The sequence below is a fragment of the Macaca thibetana genome, chromosome 11 (genome assembly GCF_024542745.1).
Source record: "Macaca thibetana thibetana isolate TM-01 chromosome 11, ASM2454274v1, whole genome shotgun sequence".
In the NCBI taxonomy this organism is placed as follows: Eukaryota; Metazoa; Chordata; class Mammalia; order Primates; family Cercopithecidae; genus Macaca; species Macaca thibetana.
The window spans coordinates 1,178,000-1,199,917 of NC_065588.1; the positions used below are offsets into that span (position 1 = coordinate 1,178,000).

Consider the following 21,918-nt stretch of genomic DNA (forward strand, 5'->3'; position numbering starts at 1 on the left):
GGAGCCCCTCATCCAAGCCAGCAGTGGCCTCGCCAGTGTTGCCATAAAGTCTCAGTTGATAGTTTTTTTCTGGCTTTTGTGTGAATGATATTTTTATCACCCTATAGATAAATGAATATGCTTAACCTTCTCATCTCTCCCTTCCCGAAACAGGAACTCTAGGTTTGTTTTTTTTTTTGTTTTTTTTTTTTTTGAGACGGAGTCTCGCTCTGTCACCCAGGCTGGAGTGCAGTGGCCGGATCTCAGCTCACTGCAAGCTCCACTCCCGGATTTACGCCATTCTCCTGCCTCAGCCTCCCGAGTAGCTGGGACTACAGGCGCCACCACCTCGCCCGGCTAGTTTTTTGTATTTTTAGTAGAGATGGGGTTTCACCGTGTTAGCCAGGATGGTCTCGATCTCCTGACCTCGTGATCCGCCCGCCTCGGCCTCCCAAAGTGCTGGGATTACAGGCTTGAGCCACCGCACCCGGCCTGTTTTTTTTTTAAATGATTCCTCTGAAGTATATTGAGGTGACTACAAAATAGAAAAGGTTCCTCGTACTTTGGAAAGTGTTTGCGTTTCTGCTGCTTTTGCTTTGTTCTGTTCCTAGTGAGTTAATTAATTCAGGACTGCTTCTCGTTGCTTTTATTTCCACCATGTTGTGGCTTTTAGACACACCAGTTTAGGGTACAGTTTTGCTAACACATTAAATCATGTATCTGCCAATAGAGTCTTTTATAAAGGCCATGCTTAGTAACTGAATTTTGACAACTGATGAAACCTGAAACAAAAGAAATTGGTAGAGGACTTAATCTTGAAAGTTACCTCTGTTGCTTCCACAAAGCATTTAACAAAATTTACATGAACATTTCTCTTTTACTCAAGGTACTTTGAATCAGAGCTTTCCCAAGTATGTATGTTTACCCCTTTAATAATTTTTGAAACCATTTTAAGGGACTGAATATGTTTTGTTGTTTATTGAATAAGGAAAAAACTTGTCTTAGTGTTTACTTTCTCATTAAATAGCTTATGTGGTGAAAATGTTGATTTCTATGGGAATATGATTATCTGCATGGTTTTGCAATCTTGCATATTTTACTATAACATGTATGAAATATGAAAGAACAAAATCTGCCTCCAGTGTATGAGTATGAGTACTGAGGTTTTAATAATGTTAAAGGTAGGTATTTTTCAGTAGAACAAGGCCTGTGGATGGAGAGCTTAACCTTTAACTCAGTATTTTAAGGAGGATTATTCACTGTTACATCAGCTTCTCTTGTCCAAAGGTGACATTTTATACAAATATTGTTATTTCACTAAAGTTTGTAGCTTTTGCTTCTGAATCTTCTTGACCTTTTCACATTCTAAAAGCAAGGTGTATAGATGATCTGCATTTTTAAAGCATAGGTTAACATATAGTTAGAACTTAATGGGTAAGAAAGGGGAGAAGAAAATGAAGCCATGAAATTAAACACCTTCATCCAGAAAATACCTTTCATATTGATACCATGATAAGTGACTCTATGGACAGAAGAAATACTTGCATCTTGAATTCAATGTCATATTCCACAATTTAGAAAACCATTTTATTTTTATTTATTTTTGTGACAGAGTCTCACTCTTGCCCAGGCTGGAGTGCAGTGGCACAATCTCGACTCACTGCAGCCTTCACCTCCTGGGTTCAAGCAATTCTCGTGCCACAGCCTCCCAGGTAGCTGGGATTACAGGTGTGTACCACCACGCCTGGCTAATTTTTGTATTTTTTAGTGGAGACGGGGTTTTGCCATGTTGGCCAGACTGGTCTCAAACTCCTGGCCTCAGGTGATCCACCCACCTTGGCCTCCCAAAGTGATGGGGTGACAGGCGTGAGCCACTGCACCTGGCTTAGAAGTCCATTTTAAAGGGATGCTTATAACACTGATTTGAAAAATAATGCCTTTTTTGGAGTTTGTATTGTAATTTATGAAGTTGTAAAGATCATTAAGGTGGTTTAAAATTCTTAGAATTTTATTTTAAAGTACAAATTAACTCAGCAAGAGTTTAGATGTAAACTAATCTGATATAGAATTTGTTGTCATAAAGGAAGGGAAGGTTTATAGTATCTTTTTTTTTTTTAGCTTGATTTATTTTGTCTTTAAAGATTGTCATTTAGTATTCTTTTATTATCTTTATTGTTATTATTTTATTATTTTTTTGTAGAGGCGAGGTCCTACTGTGTTACCCTGGCAGGTGTTGAACTCCTGGGCTCAAAGAATTCTCCCAGCTTAGCCTCCCAAAGTGCTGGGATTGGAGGCGCGAACCACTGCACCTGGCCTCATTTGATAGTCTTAATCATCTTCTGGCTACATTTAATCGTGCACTTATATTTAGTTACTGATTAATTTCTCCTCTTCCCAATCATTTTTCTTTTCCTACCATTTAGACCTAGGGACTGTTTTAAATCAAATGGAAACTAGCCCACTACTTTTGCATATTCATTTTTTCTACAAATAATTGAGTTTTTACTCTGACAGTTACCACACTGTGCACGGAGGATATATAGTGGTGGACAAGACAGACCTGTCCCTTGACTCATATAATTTATAGCCTCTATCAGGAAGATAGACACTTACGAAGGTAATTGTAGTAAATCACACGGTGTGAGGGACGCTTATATCAAAGAGAACTGACCTAGGTCCAGGTCACGGAGTACCTCCTAACAGAAGTGACACTTTCTAAGCTGAGACCTCAAAGTAAGGACTCGTTACCATGTATGAAGGCCCAGAATGCTGATATGCAGTAGTTATATTTGTGGAGTTATAGTAAATAATTTATAATGAATTATTACAAATCAGAGTTATCTCAGTGACATTAAATGGCAGCTGGCCTTTACGTTTGTTTACACAGTCGTCTTTGTGCCCCTACATCAAGCTGCCTCCTGTTGTCTATTTCATCGCCTTCTTTCTTTGTGGATACTAAGAGTTTTCTCAGTTACTTCTGCTTTTGTTTGCATCTTCAATCTCTTCCCCTTTGTTGTCCCCTCTCTTTATGTGTAATATGATCAGCTTTCTATTGAAATAATCTCCTGATCTTGGTACTCCTTATACTCTTCTTCCCTCTCTCCTTTTCTATTAGATATATTTATAGCCTTCTTCCACCCATGAAGGATTGACTGCTACAGGAATTTCCCTCCTACAATTAACAACTCAAAAACAGAAACCATGTGAAACAACTGATTTCAGACATTGGGCAACATTCAGTGCAGAACAGTGATCTCTTCTTACCTTCCAAACTTACATGATTTTTGTTTCTTAAAATATACTTCATATGTATATCAAGGTTAAGTGTTAGGGAAGCCTATATTTAAGACAGATAAAAGATTTTTTCTACATGTGTGAAGCCTTAAACAAATAAACTTCGGAAATGACTTGTCTTAAAAGTATAGCTGTTGCTTTCACCAAGCGTGTTAATACAATTTATATAGACATTTCTCATTTACTCAAGATACTTTGCTTCAGAGCTTTCTGAAATATTTCCTAAGAATATATATTTTCTCCTTTAATAGTTTTTCACACCATTTTAAGGGACTAAATATATTGTTTATTGAATAAGAAAAAATAAAACATCTTAGCTTTTGTCTTCTCATTAAATACGTTATACATACATGGCTTTAAAGATTCCAGAAGACAATTAAGGACTTGAAAATTAGTTTGTAATTATTGAAACTGTTTTGTATTCCAGATTGCATTAATAATAATAGTTGACTTTTATAGGATCCTGAATAAAAAATTTTTTCTCAGATCTTAGTGTGGTTCTTTTAAAAAAATTTTTTTTTAAACAATTTTTTTTCCAGTAGAGATAGGACCTTGCTGTGTTGCCCAGGCTGGTCTTCAGCTTGTGGCTGCAAGCATTCCCCCTGCTTGGGCCTCCTATAGTGCTGGGATTACAGGCTCAAGCCACAGAGCCCATCCTTAAGTGTGGTTCTTGATTTCTGAATTCATTTGTTTGTCCCATGTTATTTTGTAAATTCTCTAGTCCTTGCATGAGGGAGGTACCTGTGTGATGGTAGCAGCTATTTTCTTAACCTAACTCACATTTTTATGGCATGACACTCACAGTATCTGTATGACTCTACATGCCCAAGGCCATGTGATTCACATGTTAGGTAAAGCAGCATCTAGGAAATGGAAATGGAAGTTAGGGTCTAGTGGGAATTAGGTCTCTGCACTGGTCCGGCTATACGATCAGCAGTGAGTCCCTGGTGTAGCCTTTTGGTATTATCTTGGAGGGATCAATAACAACAGTCCAATGACTTGTTAGTTTGTCTCAGTAAACTCTGCAGCATCTTTTGGCTTATGATGATTTTTGATTTAATAATATTCAGAGATGTATTATTTAAAACAACTAATCTACTTGGAACCTAAGATAATTCTCCATTTATTACTAATATTTGTCTATATAATACTTAAGCAGATAAAGACCTTATAAATTGCAAACTAGCTGTTAGGTATTTGATAATTCTGTACTTAAATTGGAATATAAATCATTATTTGGGACATGGTTTGCCCATTGCCACCTGTGTGTATCTGATAGGATTGAAATGCTTCTCTCTGTAGGCGCATGAGGCAGCACTGGAAGCCAGAGCCAGTCCAGAGATGAGTGACCGTATACAGCACTTGGAGAGAGAGATCACCAGGTACAAAGATGAATCTAGCAAGGCCCAGGCAGAAGTTGATCGACTCTTAGAAATCTTGAAGGAGGTGGAAAATGAGAAGAATGACAAAGATAAGAAGATAGCTGAGTTGGAAAGGTAAGAAAGGGAAGCTGATTGGGACTCGTGAGGTTAAAGTATGGTGTTAAAAGTACACTTTTGGGGACATACTTTTTCAATATCTGACTCTGAATTTAGGTTCTCGAGTTCTTGCTATTACTGTATTAGCTGCATTTTTCTCTAGGTCAGTGTACGTTCTCTGTTGCGGTATCTAAAAGGCAACATAGAATGGGAATAAACTGGGAAGCTGTGGACTGTAACATCATTGATTGGCAAAAGAGAAAGTATTCATTAATTTAAAATTAAAGTTTTTTTTTACTGGCAAATCAAGAGAGGACAGATGTCTGCTTTTTAATTTCTGTATGTAATGACCAAATGATCCTCAAGCATAAGGAGTTAATCTTTTATCACTGGTTTAGACCTTTGTTGTTGAGCTAATGCTCTCTTGGGCTATAAATTTTTAGACTTTTCACAGTTTTTATTGTTGAAAAACAAACTGTTACTTCAGTGCATTAGATCAAAATTAGGAGGAGAGACACTTTGAGGACAATTTAGGAGCCACGAATGTGTTTTTTATGAAGCTGTCTCTGCCTTGGAATTCTTTAAAATATTCTGTGTTTTAACAGATCTGGGCAGACGGGTTTCCTAGAATTTTTTTGGTGTGTTTTCTTACTATTTTATGCTAAAGGTCAAGCATGTGCCTCTTGACCTCTTCTTTTACACCACATATTTAATATAAATTTAAAAGTATGCAGAAACAACTCTGCCAGTAGAACTTTATTGATCACCTATATTCTGAACAGCCAGAAAGACTGACAGTGACAGAACGGCGTCACTAATCTACTTGGCCTTTTGGGGACTGATCCTTAAGAATATATTTTTTTAATGATCTTGAAGGCTGAGAAGTGTTAGAGTACTTCCATAAATTTTTTACTAAGTTTTAAAGTTTTGGGGTTAGTGGTAGACTTGATATTGTCCTCTGAAGTTATTATTTTTTCCTATTCTGTAGTCATAGAATTTTAATTTTCAAGAAACCAAAACTATGAAGTCTAACCTTCACAGTTCTCCTTCACTGTACTGAAAGTGTAAATAACACGGACTGATTACCTGGTCACTTACTTCCTTTTATTTTGATATTGACTCTACTCATTTTGTTCAGTTCTGGATAAGACATATGGATAAAATTTTTTAAGTCAGAATTTTAAAATTAAGATAGCCTCAAGATTAGATTATGTGCGTTTGTTATATCTTCATTTTTATACTGCACCTTTCCCCACAACACACACATGCATGCATGTGTATATACCCCTCACCCCTTATGTACTTACATGAATACATGCCTCTCTTTGCTTGTGGAAAGGCCTGGAATCTGCAGCAGTACTGCATAGATATTAAAATGTGGTGCTGTTGATTGATTAGTGACTTCCCACTAAATATATTTCAGAAAAGAAATTCCTTGAATAAGTTTTATGGTTTAATTTCTTATTAGAAATCTACATTTGAAATTACTGCTTGCTATTCCAGGCAGCTTGCTTGAAAACGTTTTTGATTCATTTTTGGCGCCAATATTGATTTTTGGGAGATGGATGTGAACCGAAGGAGAGTAAGAAATAGGACCAAGTCTGTATTTGATATCCAAAGCACACCAAATAGCAGCTTTTATTAGTCACTATATTTCTCGCATTTTGAGAAAGAGTTGTAAATGATTTACTCTTTCCACAGAATGTAACTCTTATAAAAGTTGGGAAAAAGCACTGTACATTTCTGTCCTCTGGCCCTATAGCATTATAATTTTGTTTTAGGATTTAACACAGTTTCTTGGCTACTGGAGGAAAAAAAAAAGAGGAAACAGCTTTCATAACTCAGCTTTTGCTACCAGCTTTGTAATTTGTTACTTGGTAACATAGTTTAAGATGTTAAATAAACAGTAGAATCATAGAATTTGTGAAAGTGATCTAGCATGGCATTTTATGGAAGAGGAAACCGAGGCCCAGAGAAGTTATTGCTGAAGTGGCACAGTGGTTGAGCCAGGGCTAATCGAATGGGGTTTGTAAATTCCAAATCAATTTTCTTTCTGTTCCGCCAAGGTTAGTTATGTTCTTTTTGGACTTCCTGGCAACTGTTATTTGAAGGCTGCCTACCCTTAGGTGATTTATTCTTTTACCCCGTCTGGACCCAATGTCTTAAGTAGAAGTGGTTATATTTAGTATTATGGCTTGCTTACAAACTAAGGTAGATTGTAGTTTTCACTTATGCCCTTGAATGCGATTTTTATAAACTGAGCTCTGCTTATTTTAGGAGATAATCAGTGCATTCTTTGTCACAGACAGTTGGAGTTATATTTTACCTCTTGTTCCCAGATTTAGTACTGATTTGCATGTGTGTGGCCGCTGTGTTTCTTACTAATCTTTTGCTTCTTGTGTTGCCATTTCACTATTTCCTGTGTGTATGTCTGGCTGCCTGTAATTTATCATTTGAGTTTCTTCATTTTTCTTTTTGTTTTATCATGGTCCTGTTCCATTGGGGTTTTTGGTGTCTGTGTGTTTATATGTGTATGCTCCTTCTGCCCCTTGTCCGTGGCTGTTTCTCAGAAAGCCAGTCTCCTACAGATTGTACCCTCTGTGCCAGGTTTCTGTCCCTGTACCATCGGGGGTTTGGTTCGGGACTTCCTGGGACAGTGAGCGTTATGTAAGGCTACAGTCTACACTAGAGTGAATTGCTGCTGCTGCTCTTGCTACTCCTGGGGCTTGTTGAATTGTGCTTGATCAGAATTAAAGAACAGCTGATTATATGTCAAGTTGAACTATACCTCTTTAGGTACCTTACTTTTTGATAAAATCTGTCTGTGTTCATTCTGGTAAAGTTCTGATAATGCTGGTTGTAATTGTTTTAGTCTTTGTTCTAGCCCACCTTTTATTTAGTTGTTCTTATGCTGGAATACTCCTTAAATAGCTCCTCAACTAATGTAACTGTAGCGCCACACCGTAGATTCAGCATGTAGAATTAATTTCTTAAGGGTGTTCAGCTACCCACTAAGTGCAAAAATAAAAGGAGACTGTTACAATAATTGAACTCAAGAAAATCCTTACTATTCTTTGCATTTTATAGTGCTTCTTATAAAAGGATCTCCAATATTAAATGGTTCAGATTGTGTTGTGAAGGATTCCCAGGCCTGTTCTTTGTGATCGAAAGAAATAAGTGAATAGTTCCTTCCCATGTTGGCTGTTACAGAAAATAGTAGTTCTTGTCAGAAGATGATTTAGTGTTGTACTACTCTCTTGACCCCCTGAAATTTTAAAAGGAGGATTGGGTAAGCCCACTAATACATCTATAAATATAAAATATTTCCCCAATTAAATCTAAGAAGTAGTACTTCTAAATTCACATTCCGTACTGTGGTGCATATTAGTTGGAATCCAGTGAGAAGCAGAATTAGTAGGTGTATATATATATACACACACACACAGAGATAAATACGTATATACACACACTCATATATAAACACACACAGAAGCATACATGTATTATGAGATTTATATGTGTATTTGTACATATAGTGATATATGCCTACATATATTAAGAGATTTATTGCAGAGAATAGTCTTGTAAAATCGTGGGGCTGGCTAAGCAAGACTGAAATCCCTGTGGAGGCTACAGGAAGAGAAGATCATGAGCAGGATGGAACCTGTTGCAGGCACAAGCCAAAGCTGTGGTCCACAGGCAGAATTTCTTTTCTCTCCTGGGGAAACCTCAGCCCTGTTTTAAAGTCTTTGCAAAGGATTCATTTATGCCCATTGGGATTATCTAGGATAGTCTTTTTTACTTAAATTGATTAGAGGCTTTAATTATGTCAGCAAACTACCTTCACAAGCACCATCTAGATTAATATTTGATGGAGTAACTGGGCACTGTAACGTAGACAAGTTAATATTTCCAAAAAGTCATCATCTGGTGGTTCTGGATAGTATAGAAAAAAACAAACACATCAGAGTTTGAAAAGTCGTTAGGTAAGTAGATAAATTTAGATTAACCTCAGGAACCCTGCATGTAACTGAGAATTTCTCTCCTAAAATGAGCATATTAGAGTTTCTATTTAGATTAATAGTGAGTAGGCTTTTCTTTGGTATAATGTTAAAAATGCTTAGAGTGACTGGGCGCAGTGGCTCACGCCTGTAATCCCAGCACTTTGAGAGGCCCGAGGCAGGCAGATCACCTGAGGTCAGGAGTTCGAGACCAGCCTGGCCAACATGGTGAAACCCCATCCCTACTAAAAACACAAAAATTAGCCAAGTGTAGTGGTGCATGCCTGTAGTCCCAGCTACTCCAGAGGCTGAGGCAGGAGAATCGCTTGAACTCAGAAGGCGGAGGTTGCAGTGAGCCGAGATTGCGCCACTGCACTCCAGCCTGGGCAACAGCGAGACTCTGTCTCAAAAAATAAATAAAATAAAATAAAATAGGCCGGGTGCGGTGGCTGAAGCCTGTAATCCCAGCACTTTGGGAGGCCGAGACGGGTGGATCACGAGGTCAGGAGATCGAGACCATCCTGGTTAACACGGTGAAACCCCGTCTCTACTAAAAAATACAAAAAATTAGCCGGGCGCGGTGGTGGGCGCCTGTAGTCCCAGCTACTCGGGAGGCTGAGGCAGGAGAATGGCGTGAACCCGGGAGGCGGAGCTTGCAGTGAGCTGAGATCCGGCCACTGCGCTCCAGCCTGGGCGACAGAGCGAGACTCTGTCTCAAAAAAAAAAAAACAAAAAAACAAACAAAAAAAAAAAATAAATAAAATAAAATAAAATAAATAGCGCTCAGAAGTGTACTGGAGGCTGATACAGAATTGTTTGCTGTCTGCTTTTTCACTCATACTGTCCCTTTTAGCTGAATGTGCCCATGTTATAGCAACACACTGGGAACATTGTTCCCTGTGCCATATATTGTATTGTGCCTTATAATTTTGCTTTTTAATGTGCTTTGTTACCTTTTTTCTAATACCATAATGACTAATGGATTCACAGAGCTTAGTGTTTACAGCAGAAATCTTCAATTTTACTCTAATATAAGATTGTTAGATTCAATAATGCCCTTCAAAACTTGTATTCAGAGAATGGCAACCATCTGATTTTCTATAATTTAGATAACAAAGGTTGCCTTTGGCTTATCAAAGTTAGAAATTTTCAGTGATCCAAAGAATAATAGAGTCTTTTATTAATAGTGATAATAGTGATCTAAAGATAGTGATCTAAAGATTAATAGGAATTGTAGATTTACTATATTTCCTGATTTGAGGGAATATACGAACCAGGATTTTAATGGATGTATATTTTTTGGAGGGGTGTGTTTTGAAATTTAGCCAAGGGATTATTTATGGAATAGTCGAGAAAGACCTGTCTGATACAGTTACTGATGTCCCCGAGCAGCGATTTGAAGGAGGGGCTCTATAAGAAGTCCTCAGAAGCCCCTAAAAAAACCTCAACAACTTTGAGGTGTAATTTACATACAATAAAATGCACGCATTTTAAGCTGATTGTTTGAGGTTTGACAAATCTGTGCACTTAATGACTACCACCGTGATCAAGATACAGAACATTTCCTCATCCCCAAAAGTTCCCTTTTGCCCCTTTACAGCAAATCTCTTCCCAACCCTAGCCCCAGCCTTTGCAGATCTGAGACCCACTTTTAAAACTAATTTTATACATTAAACTTCAGTTTCTCCCTTTTGCCTTAACATTTAGTTGTCTACTTTCCCATTCCAACACAACCGTAAGTATTTGTCATTCCCTGTTTCCTCGGCTCCAGAAGTAGATTCGGATTTTTAAAGGCAATCAGGAGAATGGCATTCTGTTTCTTGGTGACTAGTCACGCGTTGAGCGTATGTGCGTTTTGAAGGAAAAGCCACGGGGAGTGTTCTGAGAATGATTTTCTTATAAGAAGAACGATGACCCCTTTCTCCTGAACATTATCTTGTCTGGATACGACACCCGTAATTGCTGCAGCTACTTCTGCCAACCTAAGATGAAACCAGTATCCAGAGAGTGACAGTCAACAAAATCCCAGCACAGCAGAGCTGGAACTGAAACGGACTATTCCTGAAACTACCTCTGTGCTGCTTGTGACGTGAGATAGGACAGTTTATGACTGTTTCAGCCAGTTTGAGTCAGGATTCTCCGTTACTTGCAACCCAGTGCATTCAAGTGGATATAGATAATTATGTACTTACTTCCCCTCCCCGCTTTTTTTGTAATGGAAGCCATCATTTTGAAAAGAGTTAACGTTTTTTGATAAGTCAAATAAGGATCAGTGCTGCTGAAAGCAGGAACAACATAGGGGCCCTGACCAATTGGAGTTTCTTTGTCTACCTAATACCTTCCAAATCAAGAAATAATTTCCCTAGTATTTTAATTACTTCCCCAAATCAGGAATAACTTCCTCACTGTGCCCATTTTGGTTCTTTTTAAAATAAGGTGGTAATTTGAGGGTAAGAGTTAAACCAGTCATAGATTATTCTATGCCATTCTTTTCAAATCAGCCCACTCAGGTATCAATCCTGCTTTTCCTTTGCTTTTAGTCCTCTTTATTTTCCTCGGTCTCTGCCTCCACCTCATCCGCCACCCAAATGCCTAGAACAGATCTCACCCTTTCAGCTTTTGAGAGGAATGCGTATAGCAGATTTTCGCCTCCGACTAGGCAGCTGCTTAAAGAGGAATGTATTTTGAATCTAAGAAAGATATCCAAATATTTTAATGCAATTTGTTTAGTTATATTTGTTCATTTTAGCTACCCCTTCTACGTCATGACTTTTTGGGTTGATGGGGGTATGTGTTGGAAAGCTATCTAATACAGGTTTTTTTTTTTTTTTTTTAAAGACAAAATGTCACTCTTTTGCTCAGACTGGAGTGTAGTGACGTGATCACAGCTCACTGTAGCCTAGACCTCACAGCCTCAAGCGATCCTCCCACCTTGGTGTCTTGAGTAGGTGGGACCACAGGCACACACCACCATGCCCAGCTAATAGTTTAATTTTTTTGTAGGGATGGTGCCTCACTATGCTGTCCAGGCTGGTCTTGAACTCCTGGGCTCAAGTGATCCCCTTGCCTCGGCCTCACAAAGTGCTGGAATTACAAGCATGAGCCACCACACCTACTGCGCATGCTCTCTCCTTCTCTCTCTGTCTCTCTCTCTCTCTCTCTCTCTCTCTCTCTCTCTCTCTCTCTCTCTCTCTCTGTCTCTCTTTCTCTCTCTCTCTCTCTCTCTCTATATATATATATATTATATATATATATTTTTTTTTTTTTTTTAAGACAGATTTTCCCTCTGTCACCCAGGCTGGAGTGCAATGGTATGATCTGGGCTCACTGCAACCTCCACTTCCCGGGCTCAAGTGATTCTCGTGCCTCAGCCTTCCGAGTAGCTGGAATACAGGCATACACCACCATGCCCAGCTAATTTTTGTATTTTTAGTAGAGATGGGATTTTGCCATGTTAGCCAAGGTGGTCTCGAACTCCTGGCCTCAAGTGATCTGCCTGCCTTGGTTTCCCAAAGTGCTGGGGTTACAGGAATGAACTATTGTGCCTGGCCTAGATTTTTGTTATACAGATGTTTGAGGTTAAACGCCTGGTCCTGTATTACATAAGTAGGCAGCAGAGTCTTTTGCCTAACAATTCCAGTGTCTGTCTTCTTCCTGAAAAGAAATCCTTTTCAGGTGTTCAGTTTTCATTAATGACCTCACCTCCTAGAAGAGGAGGCTGTAGACAGCTAGATGATCCAGAGTCTGTTCACTGGAGGATCTTATTGAGGTCACAGTCTTTTCCCACATGCTGGAATGCCCACGTATAGGACAGGTACTGTGGAATTGGCCTGTATGTGGGTTGTTTGCTGCTAGGGGCCAGTTTTTCTACACATGTACTTTTTAGTTCTTCTCTCAGTCTGGACTCAGTTAAAGGGTTACGTCTGGCTCAAAGAGAGTAAGACTCAATCAATACAGAAGCTGTTGTCATTTCATTTGTAGATTATGCTAGCATTGGTGTTTGTCTATAGCCTGTCCAATGGCTAGAAATTCTGGTGATGAAATTTTAGTTCCTTAAGGTCTGGTTGAGCGCTACTGGAAGGTATTACTTACCATACCACAGAGGCTGGTCATCCCAGTTATCATGTGCCCAGAATGTAGTAGTATCAGAAAGAAACTCATCCAGGCTAGAGTGCAGTGGCACTGTCACAGCTCACTGCAGCCTTGACCTCCTGGGCTCAGGTGATCCTCCCACCTCAGCTTCCTGAGTAGCTGAAACTAGAGGCACGTGCTACCATGCCCACGTAATTTTTGTAATTTTTTTGTAGAGATGGATTTTTGCCATATAGCCTAGACTGGTCTGGAGCTCCTGGGCTCAAGTGATCCATCTGCCTCTGCATCCCAAAGTGATACTATTACAGAGGTGAACCACTGCACCCAGCCCTGAACTTTGGACTCTTAAGTCTTTGATCTTTCCATTTTTGAAGCCAATATTAAATGATAGTAGCTTGGGAGGTTATTTGGTTGGAAAGCTAATAAGTAATTTTGGATCCTAAACTATTAATACTAATTTCAGGTCTTCCAACTCTAGTACAGAGACACAGAATACAGAGGGAAAGCCAGGGTGTTGCACTGCGACAATTATTCCGAGAAAGATAGGAGAACTGGAGATCAGTTTTGTTGTTCATATATACATAAAATTCTCAGGGCTAGCCTTGTGAGTAGTTTTGATGGAGGTAACTTTTTCTACTTTGTGTTGGTTAATTTTATCTTCTTTGCTAACATCTTTTCCATGCCTCATTATATTAGTTTGTTCTCATGCTGCTATGAAGACATACTTGAGACTGGTTAATTTTTAAAGAAAATAAAGAAAATTGGCTCATGTTTCTGTGGGCCGTACAGGCTTCTGCTTCTGGAGTAGCCTCAGGAAACTTACAATCATGAGAAGGTAAAGGGGAAGCAGGCACATTTTACATGGCTGGCAGGAGGGAGAGAGCCAGCAAAGGGGGAGATGCTACAGACTTTCAAACAACCAGATTTCGTGAGAACTCTATCACAAGACAGCTCTAGGGGGATGATGCTAAACCATTAGAAACCACCCTCATGATCCAGTCACTTCCCACCAGGCCCCACGTCCAACACTGGCGATCACAGTTCATTCAACATGAGATTTGGGTGGGGACACAGAGCCAAACCATATCACTCATCTAGCACTGTTAGCTCTTGGCTTTTACATCATGATTAAACTTTAATTTTGTGGACTACCAAGACAACCTAGTCTGTATTTGTAGTATGGTTTTTAAGGGAACTGTATTTTGATTTATAAACAACTGGCTTTGTTAAAAAAAAATGTTATGGCCAGGCGTGGTGGTTCACGCCTGTAATCCCAGCACTTGGGATCCGCCGAGGCGGGTGGGTCACCTATGGTCAGGAGTTTGAGACCAGCCTGACCAACATGGTGAAACCCTGTCTCTACTAAAAAACAAACAAACAAACAAAAAAAAACAACAAAAAAAAAACATTAGCCGGGCGTAGTGGCAGGCACCTGTAATCCAAGCCATTTGGGAGGCTGAGGAATGAGAATTGCTTGAACCTGGGAGGCAGAGGTTGCAGTGAGCTGAGACCATGCCATTGCACTCCAGCCTGGGCAACAGGAATGAAACTCCCATCTCAAAAAAAAAAAAAAAAAAGTTCAGTAATCTGTTCATAGGATTTGGGCTAAATTCTGAGCATACTAAGAACAACCTTGGATTAAAAACAAAAATGAACAAGATTAGCCCAAATTTTATGAACAAATTACATAACTTTTTTTTTTTTTTTAAACACAAAGAATGAGGTCATTTTCCTGTCATGCCAGTAGTGACTTTTACTCTGGGAGTGTTATTTGCACATGTGCATGTGTAAGAGAAAGAGAACCTTTCTGATGGCATTTGGGAAAATAGCTGCTAGGCTTCAACTTACTGCCTAAAGGTTATTGCCTTTTGAGTTTTTAAATTTTCTTTTAAAGATTTTACAAGTAGTTTCTAAAATTTTTATACAATGAAAATGGAGGGTTTTATCTTTCATAAATCTTGTAAAATGTGTTGGCAAACTTGAACTAGTTTATAGAATGATATTACCAATTGTTGGCTTGATAGTCTGAGAAGAATTTGCTGTTTTCTTGAAAATAGAAGTCGAATTTTTTAGATGAATGCTTTTTTCTTATCTGCCTTTTCTTACTCTTTTCTCTTTGACTAAAAGTTTTGTTCTCTTTATTTGTTTGTGGGAATCTGACCTATTTTAACTGTTACTTTTTTCCAAAAAGAAAACTTTACTGACCTCCTTTCACTAGTAATCTCTCTTTCCTTTACTTGTGCTTTTCCAATAGTAGCTATCACATTCTGTGCTGTGACTGTACATTATTGAGAGACCAATGTGTATATGTTAAAAAAGAGAAGTAGTACTCTTTCCTCATTCTGCTGTCTAATCATCTCACAGAGGCGGAGTCTCGCTCTGTCGCCCAGGCTGGAGTGCAGTGACACAATCTTGGCTCGCTGCAAGCTCCACCTCCCGGGTTCACGCCATTCTCCTGTCTTAGCTTCCCGAGTAGCTGGGACTACAGTCAGCCGCCACTACGCCTGGCTAATTTTTTGTATTTTTAGTAGAGACGGAGTTTCACCATGTTAGCCAGGATGATCTCGATCTCCTGACCTCGTGATCCGCCCGCCTTGGACTCCTAAAGTGCTGGGATTACAGGCATGAGCCACTGCGCCTGGCCCACATTTCCTTGTCTTAGCATTACCCATAATATTCAGACCTTTAGAAATTCAAAAGATAGATTCAGTAGTCTCCCATACCTTGATAGTATATTGAAAATATTTTTGTTTCTTTCATATGTACATAGTATGTTTACACATGTACATGTTTATATATTCATACATATATATTTACACATGCTTTTCCTTCTGTAAAAATGTAAGTACATTCATATGCCTAAAATATTCTTATACAATTTAATGTAATTCAGTCTAATTACTTTTAGATTGATAGATTAAACAAAAGTGTAGATAACTTTCCCTTTCTCCTTTTTGTCACAATGAAATGCCAGTTCTGACCTTATGTTTGTATTTTAACATCTCTGAAATTTGGATACACATACAAGTAAATGGCATGGTATAATCTAATTGGTATAACTTTTTTTTTTTCTCAGTAATATAAAATAGTTTTTACTATGATGCATCTTCTATCCTTGGTGAATTGATGTTAAGAATACGTTCAAAGAGAGTGAATAAAATTGTTTTGTTGAATGTGGGAGTAGGAGAAAATAGTATTTGTTAATTAATATTATTTTGTCATATATTTCATTTTAAATGTATGTGTAGTAACCAAATGAATGTATTTACTAGTATAAATTGTAAATTAGATATTTGACTGGTTTACCTATATCCTGAGTTTATTAGGTTAACCCAAAATGGTTTCTTTTGGACCATCTCATTGGGAAAATGGGCTTTATGATATTAATTTATGTTAGTATCACATTATATTCAGGCATCTATTGCATAGTGTAACCCGAAAATGTAAACCTAGGTATTTAGTCTTTATTCTTGTAAATATTTTTCCTTAAATCTTAAATTGATACTCATTTACAATGTCTTCAAAGATCTACCATATAGAAATTAAGCTGTATGCAAGTTTGACATAAACTGCTATATAATTCATGAGGAAAGTGTCTCTTTAGAGAAAAATATTCTTCCTTTTAAATTTATGGATATGCATCTTCAATCCATGAAGTATAGTGTCAGAGAATGTGCTCTTAATGTGGTTAGAGTGGAAGAGAGATGACTGGGGCTGCGAATGGTGGCTCAGAGTAATTATATAATGTGTGTTATTGCTTGAGGGAGGATGGTCTGTGTTTAAAAAATGAAAAAACTGAAAAGGAAAAGAAAGATGCCAGCATATTACAACTGAAGGTGACTGGTTTTTTATCTGATCCTGCTTGCTTCAGCTTGCTTTCTGGGGAAGCTGCTGGTTTCTTTCTTCTTCCTCCTTGATGAGTATCATAGATTTCCTGTGAAAGGAGAGTAAGTTACAAAGCTTTTTGTAGTCATTCTGTTAGGTTGTCTTCGCCAAGTTTCTTGTGGGCACAGCACCTTATAATTTGTTACTGTGGTCTTATAGAAATCTGGGTTTAATGGCTACTGTAATGTTTTACCTAAAAGTATAAACATTAGGATTACATGTAATTCGATGTACAGATTTTTTCTCCTAAAGTTATTTCCCAAGAGTTATAGTTTAGCTGGATGTGGTGGCTTGTGCCTGTAATCCTAGCACTTTGGGAGGTCAAGGTGGGTGGATTGCTTGAGCCCAGGAGTTTGAGACCAGCTTGGGCACATGGTGAAACCTCGTCTCTACAAAAAATACAAAAATCAGCCAGGTGTGGTGGTATATGCCTATAGTCTCAGCTATTTGGGCGGCTGAGGTGGGAGGATCGCTTGAGTCTGGGAAGTAGAGTTTGCAGTGAGCGGAGATTGTGCCACTGCACTCTAGCCTAGGTGGCAGGTGAAACCCTGTCTCAAAAAGGAAAAAAAAAAAAGAGTTGTAATTTGATGTTAAAGTGAAATATGATTCATGAATAATAAAGTAGGTAAAAATTAAATAATTAAAGTTGCTCTCTGGCAGGAATACATTCAGTTTTTTCCCATGGATTTACCCATGTGTTATATAAAAACTTGCATCCAAAGGAGATTCAGTTAACGTTCTTGCTCATCTAAAACTGTTTTGACTTCCTATGTCACGACCAATGAAATAAAAAGGATCATTGGGAACAATCATTTAGAGACTCTGGCTTCTTTCTGCCTTTCAACATTTTGAACATTGTCTGCATTGTACACTGCATTATAGATGCTAAAGGTTCATGGAGTTGTATAGATTCCTGAGGAAGCATCATCAAACATACAAATCGTGCCCAGGTGAGATGTCAGCAGACCTACATTCTCACTCTTTTTGAGACGGAGTCTCGCTGTGTTGTCCAGGCTGGAGTGCAGTGGCACAATCTCGGCTCACTGCAACCTCCACCTCCTGGGTTCAACCGATTCTTGTGCCTCAGCCTCCTGGGTACCTGGGACTATAGGCATGTGCCACCACGCCTGGCTAATTTTTGTATTTTTAGTAGAGATGGGGTTTCACCATGTTGGCTAGGCTGGTCTCGAACTCCTGACCTCAGGTGATCTGCATGCCTCGGCCTCCCGAAGTGCTGGGGTTACATGCGTGAGCTTACCCCCGCCCCCACTGCCCAGCTGCTACATTCTTACTCTGTATCTGCCAGTCACACACCATGTGATTGTGAGCAAGTCCTTGTGTTTCTGTTTTTCATCTGTTCATGTTACAAGGTAACAAATCTTGTCCCCCTTATCTTTTTTTATTCTCACAATGAGTTTTTAAAACTTTTAGATACCGAATTATACTTGTGCAAGAGATCACTAAGTTTTAGAAGACATTAAAGTATAATTGGAAGTGGTGCTTGCATTCAAGAAATAAGTATTTTGTTTCAGATTCTTAAGGTAAAATTTAGACCATGAAGATAATCCAGATGATACTGGTCATTGGAAGCCCTGACTATTTGGAGGATCATACTAATTTCAGTGAAACTGATTACTTTTTAAAAAAGAAAAAAAAACCCTGCTTGTTATAAAAGGCAGTCATGAACTGTAAGGGCTACATGCTCTGCTGGAACATTAAGCATGACTGCTTTAAATCTCCTACTGCTAAGCAGCATTGGAAATGAATTGATGTAAACAGACCTGTGCATTCTTGTTCTTTATTGCTTTTAGATTGCACCATTTGAGGATTTTGGTAGATTTGGAGTGAGAAATACTGGTTATTATTAGGAGAAAATTATGTCTTAACATTTGAGAAAATTATTTCAAGTTCTTCCGAGTGGAGTTCTATATTCCACAGAAGCTGTGTTTTTCTGCTTTTGCTTTTGGGTCACTTGGATCCTCTTAATGGAATGGGGACGTTAAGGCAGTTAGTTATAAGGTGCGTGTCAAAAAAAACTAAGCCCACTAAAATTGTGCAGTTACCTAATGCCAGTTCTAACTACTTAAATGAGAATGGGATGGCTGACCTTCTCTATTTTTCTTAGTGTTTAAGAAATTATGTTTTTTTATGCCCCAGGAAATGTTAAATTTTAGACAAATTTTTTTTTCTTTAGAAACTTTCATTAAACTACAATGGTGTAATCTAATAAGAAAGTAAAGTTGTTGAGAGTTGAAAATCTGCAATGATTCTTTTTTAGTGCCTGCATAGAATTTGTGACTCCTTCCCTTCTCTAATCCTGCATTTTATAATGTCCACGAATAATATTTCTGAATATTGTCCTTATTAATTCTTTCTAACTTTCTTTTTCACATTTTCTTCCTGGATTTGCTGTTTCCTTCAGTCTCACCTCAAGGTCAGTATGCTTGCACTAAAACAAAGATTATGTGGTTGAGCATGCTTTGTGAACATTATCTTGAATTCTTATAGGAACTGAACGTATTTCAGGAGAGAGATGTCTGTCTAGGAATCTGGCTGTGAGTATAAAATGTCAAGAGTATTGGGTTTATCAGAAGAGTAGGTTCAGATTTTTGTGCTTTGAAAAGGTGGTGTGAGTAGTCAGAGAGCAAGAACCAGATGGCCAGGTTTTGACTGAGAGAGAAGTGGAGATGAAAAGAGCCATCAGAGGAAAGAGGAGGGGAAAACATTGCGTTAATTTAATTCAACATTCAATAGAGACATTCTGGCTATTAAACAGGGTAAATAAAGTGCAGCAAAAATGATGGAGGGAAAGTCACACCTGTCTATGGCTTTATAGAAGAAACCTTGAATTATTTACTGAGACAAACTTTCAGACACATACACACCCACATCCTTTAAATTTTGGTTTCATTTTTGTGATTCTGCTGGGTGGTGGAACCTAGTGATAACAAAACAACAACCATTACTGCTGTTTATATGTGCCAGAGGCACTGTAGCAGAACATACTTTGTTTCAGTTGATCTTAGCAACTATGAAGAGAGATTTATTATTTGGATTTTTTAGGTGAAAAAGCACAAGTGCAGAGACCATTAAGTAACTTGCCCATCTTCATTAAGTAAGTAGTAAGTAAGTAAATAGTAAGAGAAACAGCACAAAACAATCAAACCTGCATTTAAAAAGTTACTTATTTTGCATATGAGCCATGTCAATATAAAGTGTGAGGATTTTTGATAGGATTCAGAAATGAGCCTGTTAATATCATATGTGTTTTACTTAGCAGCTACCTAATAATAATAGTGGTTACGTGTGTGTGTGTGTGTGTGTGTGTGTGTATATTTGCTGTTTATAAAAGCACTTCTTTGACCGTCAACAGCTAGCATATGGGTTACACTGGGATAAGTGTTAAAGAGTTAGCCTCCCAAAAAAGAAAACAAATTGAAAAAAATTTGTGACCTCCCCTATTTTGAGAAAGCTATATTCGTTACAGAAGAAATGTTACAGTGTTTGTCATAAAAATAGCAAACACAAATGCTGCATTTAAAAAATAGATTTTCCCATTTCTACATTTTCTCCACATATTGTAGTAAAACAGTATGAGTACCACTTAAGTAATTCCAATTATGACACAATCTGAAAGTAGTTGAGTTTTAGTAGAAAAATTTCAGAAGTGTTTTGCCTTGTGTTTCGAGAACTTTCATCTCTAACTGAAGCTTTAAGCTGACTCATATTTTAGTGGAAAGTTTTACCATTTGTCCCGTAGTTAGTCCTTTGCATGACTGGTTTTGCTCTCAGTCTCTCTAAATGAAACCCTGGGAAAAGCTTCAGAAGAATTTGACCGTGAAGCCATTGGTTTATACATAATTCACTGAGTTACAGGTTATATTATAATATTGTTAGCTGGTTTATTTTAGTTAACTTTTACCCAGCAGCAAATGCCATTAAATCATACTTATTTCTAAATAAGTTTATTTTCCAAGGAATACAAAAAAAATAGTCATTGTTTTTTCAGTGGCAAAGATCATCTTAGCTGCAGTATGCTAAGTTTCAAGTCTCTCTTCATTCCAGATTATGATTTAGTGCAGTATTTTTTTTCTAGATTGAAACATTTTACCATTTTAATTATGGTTTTGCCAAGTCCAGTTGAATAGGTCATAAAGAGAGTATAATTTATTACTGCTTTGATACTGGATTGTTTGGGTGACTTCATTATATGACCTTGGGCAAGATACTTAACCTTTCAGTGTTTATTTTAACCACTTGTTTTGTGTCAATAGTGATGCTTAGCTGTAGTATTTGTATTTTAGTGTCTCTACTAAACATTTCTATTTTGTAGAGGTTTATTTTTATTCCTCTCTTCTCCCTTGTCTTCTTCCCTTGCTCTCCTCTGTCTTCCTTTGCATTCAGTACAGAGTAGTGAGATTTTATTTAGAGTGATACTGACCAAAGACTCACATTTTCTATCTTCAGACATACACATCTTTTTATTTCCTGTTCAATGACATTAGCACCAGAGAATGAATACAAAGAAATTATTCCATGTATAGATCAAAATATATGATTTGGTTCAGAATTCTTCTTTTGGCTAACGGTCATTCAGAGGTGAGAGCTATAAATGTCATCTCTTTATTCTCATTAACACTTAGGTCTAAAATTGAGCTCGATATTATTAATATCTATGTTTTAATTATCAGTTACCATTGTAGACTTGTTTTTAAAACAAATGTTTGGAATGTGTGTGATAGTTCCTACCAACTTCATTAACCCATTTATTCCAGAGGTTGCACATTTTTTTTGTGTGTGAAAAATCAGATCTCCGTGATGACCTTGAGCAGCAGGATGTAAATAACTCCCACAAGCTTAGCGTTCCGATAATAGAACACTAGGCATAAATGGGTTAAGACAGCAGCAGAATGTAAATAACTCCCACAAGCTTAGCATTCCGATAATAGAACACTAGGCATAAATGGGTTAAGACCAGAGTCCCTGTGTTGTTAAAAGTTAAAATACTTTTCTACTTTGCCCAAAAAAAATCCCATTGTTATAGTCTCTTTTATATAGTTTGATGAAAACATTTCACATTGGTTTCTAAAATCTAACTTAAATAGTTATTTCTCTGATAACACACTTTAGAAAGATTTTTTACATTATTGTCTGGTTTCATTAAGAAAAAGCACTAGTTGCTAAAACCT

At 37.8% G+C, this 21,918-nt stretch overlaps 1 protein-coding gene across 15 annotated transcripts in view; it reads left to right on the top strand.

The window, feature by feature from the left end:
• The window catches only part of ERC1 (ELKS/RAB6-interacting/CAST family member 1), a 534,923-nt gene that overhangs the window by 180,671 nt on the left and 332,334 nt on the right, over positions 1-21,918 (top strand). For all 15 annotated transcript variants that reach the window (XM_050747035.1, XM_050747039.1, XM_050747032.1 and 12 more), the window contains one exon: positions 4,576-4,769. In XM_050747035.1, coding sequence (XP_050602992.1) covers positions 4,576-4,769 — 194 coding nt within the window. The remainder of the gene's footprint in view (positions 1-4,575; positions 4,770-21,918) is intronic.